We start from the raw sequence: 12098 nt of genomic DNA on the forward strand, positions 1-12098 counted from the left end.
ATTTCTCTGATTCTTGCCCTACTCTTCATGTTGACAAACAGCACTATCCATCAGGAAGTTATAGATAGCCAGAGTGCAGGAAATGGTCCTGGCAGCTATAGAGACGACGTGTCTCTATATCCAATGTAAACTAGTTTTATAAAGAAAGAGGGACCTGTTTAACTCAGAATTCTAGAGACTCAAATTCCAAGATCACTGGTGCCTTAATGATGGGAGTCATTGTGTCATAATGGAAGCCAGAAAAACATTCAGGATCTGAGCTGTTTAATGGGTTCTCATGAGAGGAACTACCTTGGTCCTTTACAAAAGAGACTCCCAAATGACTTAAAGACCCCGTTCCAAGCCTCCCCCTCTTAAAGGTCCCATATCCATTCTTGGGAATTGATATCACACCTTTAACACATGAACCTCTCAGAGACACACTCAAACCTTGAGCCATCACTCAGGATTATTAAATGTCTTAAGCAGTTGAGTGGGTTGACAACCAGTATCATACCTGAAGCATTTTATGTTAGTTTTTAAAGAATGAGACAAGTAAATCCTCGACCTGCTAACGTTTATTCAATATTCTTTGAAATTAGCAAGAATCATAAGAAGCACATATCAATCAAATACAGCCACAAAAATTATCTTGGGAATAAATAAATGTGCACTATAAGAAACACTACAGAAGGAACCGGCACCTCTTACATGTCACTACCTCTTAGCAAGAAACACCTGCAACGTAATTTAATCCACTCACAGTTCAAAAGAAAAATACTTGACTTTTAAAGGAAAAACTGTAGGCTGAAAACGATCAGTGTTTACCTCCCAAGACCCTTTCCTTGTTTATGTTTACAAGGTCAAGTTCAAGGACTGTTACAAAAAAATGACTAAAACAAACTAGAAAGAACAACATTTCCTCAGAGTTCAACAGAACAGTGCAGAAAATAAGTTACTTACCCATGCACAGAATAAGGCAGAGGCTAATTTCATTCAGGTTAGGAATAATAAATTTAACTAGTTTTCATTTTTCACAAAACAAACATCTCGGACGCCACATCATATTAAGTAATGATTATACTGAATTATGCATCATACTCTATTTATTTTCCTAACTCTACTCAGAAAGCCAGCATCACACGTCAAAAGAAATTCTTTCTACATAAGGTTTATTCTGTAACAACCACAGAAGTCCATCTGGGTTTCAGGGTGGGTCTACTGTCAAAAGAGCCCATACTTGTTGAAGTATACAGTGTTGAGAGCTGAAAGTACATTAAAACATGGTCTACAGATTTCACAAATTCTGGTTTTTTTTAAAATACTGTTTTTCAAACTAAAAGCTGCAGAAAATGAGTTCCTTGATCGTCTACTGAAAACTCTTGAGCAGCTAACATTTTACACCTCTTTAAGCTTTTTAATTTTCTTAAAAATATTTAAACGATCTTAGTATCTCATATTTTTTTGAAAAATAATCCAAAAAAAAATTACAAATCTTTTGTTTTAATCAGTGTGACCAAGGGTTTGTCATCAGGGCTGTAATCCTCGTAGGCAATGGGAGTCACGTCGTACATTGCAGGCCGAGACTTCTTCCCAAACCTGAAATCACAGATACAGAGGACTCTGGTTACATGAGTAGTGGACCCCAAGTTCTAGTCAAGGTAGGTGATAAAAATAACTTCCACTAAGTAGCTGTTGCCTGTTCATGGGGATCTAAGCTTGACCTTCTAGCACTTACATAAAACTGGGACAGGGGTGCTGGTGTAACCCAGAGCTGGAGGCAAGAAGGGGAACGGGTGGATCCCAGGTCTCTTGGCAACCCAACCCAGCAAATTGGTGAGCTGAGCTGAGGTGAGCTGAGCTGAGGTGAGCTGAGCTCTGGCTCAATGAAGGACCCTGTCTCAAAAATTAGTAGGCAGAACAACCAAGAAAGTAGCTTCACATGGACCTGTGACCTACACACACACACACACACTCACACACACACACCACACACACATGCATAACCTATATACAACACACACATAGACATATACTATACACCTCTGTATAACATACACATGCATAGACCCACATACCTAGATATAACACACATATCACATATACACACACACATACACATGCATAACCTACATAGAATATACACACACATAAATTCACACATACACATGCATGCATTCACATACCTACATATAACATAGACACATTATACATATATATACACACATACCTGTATATATACATATATTACACACACACAAGAACAGCATTCAAGAGTTAAATGGAACTACAAAAATACTCCGAAGTATATACTTTAGCATATCCAAAAATTTGAGGCATCCTAATATTAGCACTGAAGGATAGGAAACATTAGTCTTTAGTTCAGGAGGCAAACTGGATTAATGATAAAGCATCCTGGTTAAATCTTAGCAAACCAGGCAGCAGGACAGCTCCGTGGCAGACTTAAGAAAACATGTATTGATTTCTCCTTGTCTTCGAGACCCATAAATATCTGGAATGACAGTTTTGTTTTGCATCCACTCTTGTGACTAGCACACACAATGGCGGGCAATGGTCCCCAGGTAGCACTCAGACAGCCTCTCCCCTGGTGGAAAGGCTCTGCTGTCCTCTGAGATTCCCAACATAAAAAGCTCAGCAGAAAGAAATGACCTAAAACACTGAGTTGTTTGTCCATAAATGCTGCTGGGGATCACCATCAAATCCTACCCTTCAGTTCTCTCGGTCCCCAGGAGCATTCTTTTTCTCTGAGTACCAAGCTATTGTCCCAACAGATTTATTTGTATCATAATCTCCTCGGCAGCAGGACCGATGCCCAGAAGCCAGGGGAGTCAAAATTCCAAGTGCTAGACTTTCTGCTAAGCCAGTATTAAGAGAGCAATTATTAAAACATGGTGAGTTCAACTTCTGGGTGGTCTCTTTCCACTTGAGACCTCAGTTTCCCCAAAGTCTCCAGAGTGGAATGCGATTTAAAGTCTTCCATGGAAACCTACCATAGTTTCTTCTCACAATATGACTTTAAAAAATGATTACTTTACATCCAACGGGGCTCATTAAAAAGAGATTTAAAAAACAAATCACCTTAAATTCTGAAAAGATTAAGATGGCCCCCAAGGACTCAGAGGGGTTTATCTACCATGGCTCCCCTCCCTCTGTCCTCCTCTCTCTTTCTTTGCTCTCTCCCTTTTGAGTGTCTGCTCTCTCACGTACAAAGGTGAGAAGTAGCATCAGGTGGTGAATGAGAACAGAGAGCACTCTTCAAATGAGCTTTGATTTGAGAGTGGGAAGACCGTTGGAGACACTGTCTTACTCTGTAGCTTAGGCTGGTCTGAAATTTACTATACAGTCCAGGCTGGCCTCAAGCTCTTGGTAATTCTCCTGTTTCAGCCTCTCAAGTCCAAGGATTCCAGGTGTGGGTTGCCACCATGCCTGAAATGATCTCTGATTTTTAAACTTTCATCAGTTGCCTTCCAAATCACTTAAAATCGACTGGACTTCAAGAACACAAAGACATGGCCATGCCAGAGGGGCACCATGCATAACACGGGACCAGAGTTAAAGCGTTCTGCCACCATCAACTCAAAGTGACCACTGCGATGTCAAAAAAAGCCTAAGTGGAATCATTTCTAAGCTCCAAGGCCTGACTGTACACCTACAAACTATGTTGGCATTGACGTGGGGTCAGACTCAGCCTGTTTGTCTGGATGAGGCCCATGCAATCCTAGGATAGGAAAGTGGCCAAGCTATAAAACTTGTTGAGTTCTATACTTCTTCCCAAGTGAAAACATGAGAGGCTACTCTGATGTAGAAAATGGTGGCAAACTATTTCTCATAAAATACCTAGATGCATTTGTAATAAAGGTGATGACTGGGAAGAAAAGCGAGTAACAGAGAGCTTCTTCGGTCCTAGGCTGGACATCCTGGGATGCTTTCCTGTGGGAACTTTGATACTGGAATGAATTATGTACACTAGCTGACTAAAGTAATCAACTGTTTGCCACCCCCCCAAAAAAAAAGTAATATGAACAACTGAACAGGGTCAATAAAACTTTATAAAGCCACATGTTATTATACGATTTCTGTTTGAAAATGAATCTGTCTTCTTAATCTGGAAAATAAACAGTCTGTTTTCTGCCATGCATTAAGAAGCAGCAAGTCAAAGGACCATGAACTTGAGTGTCACCATTGAGCTGAAGATTGGTAAAGAGAGCCTGAGAAGCAGTGTTGCAGATTCACTGAGCAGGACAGCCCAAGGCTAGGCCCACTTGCTTGCACATGTCCAGAGAGGTTGAGTGAACAGGGCACCTTGCCTTGTGTCCAGACTCTCAGGTGCTTGGCTGTGTGGCACAATACCAATGAAATCATCTGCATGGGTAGAAACTGTAATGCTGGTGATAAAAGCTGGCTGAAGTCAGACTAACACACTTAAGACAAGAAGAGGGGACCAGCAGACGAGGAGCCACCACCCCCGTACTTCAGCTCCCTAGTTAGTGTGAACTGTTTCCTTGAGTGAGCTACAATGCATTCAATCCAAAGTGCAGTAGCTAAAACAGTTTGTGCAATACAGTCACTGAGATATTTAAGTACCTGTAAGTTGACAAGGCTTTCTTTGACTCTCCTACACTTCTCAAGGTGGCAGATGAATGCCTATTATTAACAGCCTTACTGAAATGCTAACTGCCTTTCACATTTCCTTTGTTTTTCAAAACCAGGCCAGGCATTGTTCCCTAAACACTGGCCACTCAGATGCACTCAAGAGAGGTACTCTACCTTTTTGCTTCTCCATACTACATTGTTATCTGCAGAGTTCACACTTGAGAACCACACAATTTACCAAAACAAATCAACAAAAAGTTATGGACATATAATGTCTTAATTAAGTTTACAATTCTGCGTTGGACTACATTTATAGCTATCCTGAGCCATATGTGGCCAATAAGTTATTGTTGGGCCACCCTAATTGGTCTCAGTAAAAAGACTATCAACATCACACCAGCATCTTAAACATCACACTTGGTAGCAAGTCCTGTGCACCTAACTTGTCTCTGAAGGAACAAAAGATGCTACAGCCAGTCATAAATAAGGCAGAAGAAAGAGCACATTCTCCAGCTCAAAGTCCCCTGAAACCTGTAAAATCAAGAGCATAAAGAATGACAGGTGGATCTGGCCATACACAAGGCCTGATTCTGAAGGTTTGAGTTATCTGAAGACAAGAGAATGTGTTTGTCTATTCTCCTTTTCCTGTCTTCTGTGATGAAACACTTGTAGGTGGTAGGGAGAACTAGGCACCATGAACCACCAAGATGTGACCTCACTATTGGGATATGGAGAACGGCAGATCTGCTCCTGCTGATGCTGACAATGAGTGACAATTCTATCTGAGTGTAAGTATAGCAACTGAGAGGCAGGTGGCTCTTTGGGACAAAGGAGAGGGGATGCCTTCTCAATCCAGCTGATGGTTGACATCAGAGGCACCAGATGTTTCTTTAGTCCCTCATGGTCATCTAGGTGACCCAGTTGGAATGTATCCTGCGTGGCCACTTGGCTGTGGTCATTCCAACTCAGTATCATTTGCAGGCTAGCATCCAGGAAACAGCCTGTGAAATGGGCATTTGCTACGGGCCATGTTTGGAAACTAGAGAGAAGGGAACATCAAAAGGACTAAGTTTTGCCAAGCTCTTCCTAGAGTTTCCAGGAATTGAGAGCAAAGAAGGCCAATTTGCCAGAGGTCTGGCTGCAGCGTCTTCATAGCAGACTGCAGATCAGGTTGTGGCCGCAGAACCCTTTGGGCAAGAAGTTACCCTGAATTCCAGATTTTTGGGAAAAAGCAGCTTTCCTGTGGAGAGTTTCCTCTGTACTTATTGGAGTACATTGGACTTAGCTGGCTAGGACTATCCACTGTGCATTTTGATAAAGATGGACAACAGATAAGAACCATGTAAATTCTATCATGTCTCTTCTTTCAGGCCTGAGTATTCAGTTATCCTGCCAGAGGGCTTTGAAGGCTATCACGCAACAAAGCATCCCTCTCCAATGATCTGGGCCTAAAATACCATATTCCTCCACTTGGGAGGATCACAAAAGATCTTAGCCACAGGTTCCACTGAGATAGCACCTTATTTCTCGGTCTCCCAAACATCCAAGTATAAAGCTATAGCTCTTACTTTTTCCTATGAGCTAAGCTTTTCTTGGGAGCACAAGAGAGCAAGAAGATTTCAACACCAAGGAAACCTGATAGTTCTCTACCCTTTTTGCAACCTCTCTGCCTCCAACCTGGCGATTTAGGATACTGGAACTAGTCCTCTTGGCTGAGATCATGTACTGAGCTAATAATACTCAGGAACTCAGACAAAACAAAACATCCTACACCAACACAAACTGAGATCACACACTCATGTCAGACCTCAGATTTTGGTGACATTTGCTATGTGCCAGGACCTGCTAGAGAGAGATAAGTGAAAGGAGAGTCTTGAATAAACACTCAGGGTGGGGTTTGTGTGGATTGGTCCTGGGCTTCCTGGATGCTGGGTTACCCAAACTGACCCCCTTCCCCAAGAGAAAGCATCCAGGTGAGCAACCATGTAGATGGGTCCTGAGTCCGCTAGTTCCCTAGAAGCCACAAGTGCTCTCACAGTGCAGCTCGGGTGAGGCATTGAGACAGATGCTCCGAGTCATCCAATTCAAATTCACATCTCTGGCTTCTCTCCCCAGACTCAGACTCTATTCCTGTTTCTGAAGCAGCAAAGTCACTGTAAGATGGGAAACTTGGATTTGGGAACTTCCCTTTGGGGAAGGAAGACTCTGAACCTCTTCTGCTGTTCCACTATGGATCCGAGGCTTGCCTGTATCTTTACTGATAGGTCACCCTAATAAAGATCATACTAGAACAGTTTCCACAGGCCCCACTCTCAAAAGCAACCTCAAGGAGCTGGAGATGTCTCTGTGGTTAAGAACCGTGGTTGCTCTTACATAGAACTGGAGTTTGGCCCCAGGAAGCTCAAAACTCCCTGTAACACCAGCTTTAGGGGATACAACACCCTCTTCTAGACTCTGTGTGCATCTTCACACAGGGCATATATACACATGAATAAAGCCTAAAATGTCTATTTTTAAAAGCTAAACTCAGTACACTAACTTTCTAAATTGTATGTTTCAGATTATTCTATCAATTCATAAGAAACAATTTTTGCTAACTTTGTGATAATATTCCTTACAAGTCAGTGAGCTATTAGCTGACTTTCTCAACATGATAGAAAGATCTGGAAGAAGTAAATAATATCTGTAATTGGGCAACTGTCATGTTCTTTAAGTAGGGGGCTTGGAGGGAACTTTGTTTATGGAAGGCTGAGTGATCCAGGGAATGGTGTGATGAGACTTCCAATCACACTGTGCTATGCTCTCCCTCTACCACACCAACTCCTGACTTTCCTGTAGTAATAGACACTGCATTCTAAAACACAAACTCTAGGCATCAGATGGCAGCTCTTCACCGTGACTTTTGTAGGCCCTGAAATCCAAGAGACTAGTTTATGTTCATATTGACTGTATTAAAGAAACTGTCAGGCTGAAGGGTTGTCCCTGTTAGTAAACCACTTGCCTTGCCAACACAGAACTTAAGTTCAATCTCAGAACCCATCTAAAAATGTTATGCATCGTGGCACGGCCCTGTAATCCCAGTACTGGAGAAGCAGAGGCAGAAAGATGCCTAGGACATGCTAGCTGGCCAATCTAGCCTAATTGTGAGCTCTAGGTCTCTCATTTGTGAGATTCTGTCTCAAAGGAACTACACAGGATGACACATGAGGATGACTTAGGTTGTTATCTGGCCTTCACACACACACACACACACACATGCACGCATGGATGAATGCACATGCACACACATCCATACAAACACATTTTTAAAATGTTCAATGCACTGTGGTGAAGAATCATATGTGCACAGTTGCAGATCAACACAAATTAAATAATCAAATACATTCAATGTAAACAAAACTAGCCACTGGTTTAAAGGGCTGCTCCCGAAGGGGGCTAGTACTCTGTCTTCAGCGCCTTGTTCAGCAGGTGTTTTATTTTTTAAGACTCGCCCCTCCTTGTGTCTGTGAATTTCCTAGTGATAGCATAACCCTGGAGCCCAGGTGTGATGTCTTCCTCATTGCAGACCCTCAGAACTTACCTGGCATGCCGGATGGACGCGATGGCATTGCTGAACTCACTGTCAATGCTGCGGCAGTTGTAGAATTCCTCGTAGGCTGGCCGGGAGGAGCCCTGGTACTCGATGCGGCTGATGCGGCAGATGCCCACAATCAGGATGATGAGCATGAGGACGAAGGCGACACAGAGGGCTCCGATGATGATGTAGAGGGAGTGCCGGGGCATGTTGGTGAGGCTCTCAGCCATGTGTCCAGACTTCCACTGCAGGTCTGAAGGCAGAGAAGGAATGGGAGCCGTTAGCTTGTTATGGCACTAACTTCACATAAGGGTCATCTAAATTGGGAAGGATTATTTTCTGTGGCTAATCCAATCCAAGGTTTAACATCTTTAACATTAAGGGTCACTGACAAGTCCCAAAGAAAATATAAGAATGCATCTGCTTTGGTTTGGATGTGAAATGTCACCAAAGGACCATGAGTTTTGTTCCCAGTTGATGGTGATGTTTGGGAAGGAGGTTGAACCTTTAAGTGGTGGGGTCTTACTAGAAAAGTCTATAACCCTATCTTCTAGAGGCAACCATTGTAGAGGCATGTTGTGGACATAGACCTTAGCTCCTGTTTTGCCACCCCTAAATGGATATCAGTTGTGTAGGCTGCCTCTCTTGAGAAGGTAAGGTGGGGGAATTACACATGTTCTGGTAGGTATGAGTAAATGAGTTTCTCCTAAAGATTTTAGCCCCACCAGGGAAGCAGTGTGAGCTCACTAGTTTTATGACCATACTCTGAGTTTTTCAATATCTAAGTAAATGTCCACAGCATGTCTCTACAATGGTTACCTCTAGAAGATAGGGTTATAAGTGATTCCAGTGTCTTCTGTATGCTTTTCAACCACTTTAATAATAATGGCCTATTCTTTCTGTGATCAAGAAATGAACAATGCGTTGTTGGTATAAACAACCCCCACACAGCAGTTGAAAGAGCATGGACCATTGGATCACACCAGTTAGCCTTAACCTCAACTCCAACATCCAGTCCATCTACTGAGCCTCTGTTCTCCATGTGCAACAGGGAAGCACCAGTGTCTACCCCACCGGTCTGTTGTAAGCATAAGCTGGAAAACTGAAAAGGTGAAATTAGAAACAAACATTTGGTGGATGGTCCTTCAGAAAGAACAGCTGAGATGCTGGAGGAAGGAAGTACACTATCCTGTGAGGCAGATGCTCTGGGCAGAGGATGATAGAATAATGGCTGTCCCTGACCTTCCACCAGCCTCTATTAACAGGAATAAAAATGGAAGGACCGGATGTCACCTCTGGGGATGGCACTGGCTGGTCACATCTGACAATGTTCTGTTTGTGGACCTGCATACAAATGAAAATGTCTAGCTAATACGAACAGGATGCGAGAGGAAACTGCAAATCAAAAAGAGCTGGGCTTTCTCTATTGTAGTCATACCACACGGCCACCACCATTACCCTGCAGGGTCATCACGTTCCTGGTGTCTAGATCAGGGATTCAGAGAACAGTGGGGACAAAAACACACCTCCAGACACCTTCCAATATCCTGGTTATGTGAAAGTACCGCCCCACACTCAGCTACACCCTCAGTGATCATGGACTCAGAATTGACTATTCTTGACCCTGAAAAGTACACCCTGAGGGAGAGGACAAGTGGTGAAGCAGACAAGGGGCCAGCCTGCATAAATAGTTCCCAACGTCCTAACAGAGAAGTAACCCCTGCTCCTGAGCTGGAAGAAATGGGGTGAATGATGATCTTATGAATGTGTAGCCAGATTATGCCATCCCTAAGTATCTCATGGAGACCTGTGACAGCTGATTTGACATTCTCATTCAATACTGCCTGCCTAGCTGCTAAGGCAGCAGAGGAAGCTTAGAAAGCTACCTGATCCTTAGAGTGCTCAGTCCTCAGCCAAGCTGACCCGGAGACATGGGGAACAACATAACACACTGCAAAGCAATCGTCTCCACAGATGACAGAAGGTGTTTTGTAAAACCAGAACTGAGGTTCAGTCCCCAAGTCAGGAGCCCTTTTTTTGGCAGGAGCTACTGCCTCCTTGGAGAGACTACTCTGTTTTCTGGCAGAAAAAGTAAGTAAGTGTGGTTCACTTGATTTCCAAGTATTATAGCATTCATTCGCTCCAAAAATTCAGCAGTAGGCTGGAGTCCAAGGCTCAACAGAACGTGTTTTATCATTCATTTAGCATCAACATGAGGGTGGCCAGGGTAGTTTTCACTCCAACTCATCACAGAGTGCTCAGATATGACGGGCAGGGACAAGTGTGTGTGTGTGTGTGTGTGTGTGTCCCCACAAGTGCATGTACACATGTCACAGCACATGTATAGAGATCTCTTCGCCATGTGTATTCTGGAGATGACACTCGAGCCATCAGCCTCAGCAGCAGGGACCTTTAGCCACAGAGCCATCTCTCCAGCCCTCACAAGAGTTCTTGATAGGCTTTGAGTTTTACACATACTCTGTATATTAAAAGTGTGTGTATCATCTTGATCATGTATATGCACATGTTCACACACGAGAACTACTGTGAGAAGAGCATTGTACCTCATTATGTGGTCACACGACGATGTCCCACATGAGATGAGTTGCCCACAGTTTGCATGTACCTCCATTTGCACCAGTATTTGCATTCCAAGGTGTTTAGACATTTAAAGAGAAATCTATCACAATTTCTTACCAAACAACAAAAACAAACAAACAGAAATCTGTTTTCCTTCATCCCGTGCCCTCATGTTTAAAGCTAAACTCATCTTTCCTATCTTCTGAAATGTTCCTGACAGAACTGAAGGAAGCTGCTTTGCAGGCTAATTGGTTTAGTAGCCAGCCTGGATCTGTGTAATCTAACACTCTAACACTCTGTCTGAAAGGCAGCGAATGTACCCTCTCTTGCCAGGTGGCTGCAAATGCCATCCTCCATCCAGGCTCCATCAGCATAAGACAACGATTTTCCACATCCCCAGAGTCCTGTTGAATGAATCATTTACCGTGTTGGCTACAGCCCAGCTTGGAGAAGAAATCTTAAACCTGAGCACACGGAATGGGATTATCTCATGGGCCCCAGCAGGTGTGCGACCAGGAATGCCAGCTCAAGAGCTGTTTGGGGAAAATTTTATAAATGTCCCACTTGTAAGTCTCAAGGATCATTTGCATTTTTGTTTAAATTTGTCTGAAGTTCTGTGCTTTCTGAAGGACTTCTACATTGAACATGTTGGGACTGCTGGAAGTGAGGTAAAGAAGCTGTACACGGTGAAGGAGGCAAGCTGGTGACAAAACCAAATCTATCCAAATTAGACTTCAACTGATTTGCATAATGTATTCTAAAATAAGTTGTCCATATTTATTTTTTAATTTATCTTGGTGAACACAGCACGATTGGCTAATTTACTCATCTAAAAGGAACATGTTTGTGATGATGTCATTTCATAAGGAAACAACTCTTAAGGCTATGGGCTGCCTACAGCCACAAAGTAAAATATTAAATTGTGTCATGTTTCCCATAGCCATAAGTGAGCTGTCCTATGAAAGCATCAATTAGCCTGAGAAAAATTGACAGCCATTATTGATTTTCAGACAATTAATGGATTCTATTTGAGTGAAGATGGCTCATAGGGACTGGCACTACTTGAAAAGATTAGGAGGTGTGGCCTTGTTGGAGGAAGTGTGTCACTGGGGGTGGGCTTGGAGGTTTCAGATGCTCAAGCCAGACCCAGAGTTACTCTCTTCCTGCTGCCTGCAGATCTGGATACAGAACACTCTGATGCTCCCCCAGCATCATGTCTGTCTGTGTGCCGCCACACTTCCCTTCATGATGATAATGGACTGGACCTCTAAAATTGCAAGCCAGCCCCAATTAAATGATTTCCTTTATAAGAGGTGCTGAGGTCATGGTGCCTCATTACAGCAATGGAACA

The 12098-nt window shown here is 43.1% G+C and overlaps 1 protein-coding gene across 1 annotated transcript in view; it reads right to left on the minus strand.

Annotated features, from left to right (window-relative positions):
* Positions 1–539: 539 nt before the first annotated feature.
* Positions 540–12098, minus strand: part of Dner (delta/notch like EGF repeat containing) — a 190073-nt gene continuing 178514 nt past the window's right edge. The window contains exons 12-13 of the mRNA XM_028789582.1: positions 8174–8420; positions 540–1578 (exon numbers count right to left, since the gene is read on the minus strand). Coding sequence (XP_028645415.1) covers positions 1467–1578; positions 8174–8420 — 359 coding nt within the window. The 3' untranslated portion in view covers positions 540–1466. The remainder of the gene's footprint in view (positions 1579–8173; positions 8421–12098) is intronic.

This window comes from Grammomys surdaster, unplaced genomic scaffold, assembly GCF_004785775.1.
Source record: "Grammomys surdaster isolate TR1022 unplaced genomic scaffold, NIH_TR_1.0 125846, whole genome shotgun sequence".
In the NCBI taxonomy this organism is placed as follows: domain Eukaryota; kingdom Metazoa; phylum Chordata; class Mammalia; order Rodentia; family Muridae; genus Grammomys; species Grammomys surdaster.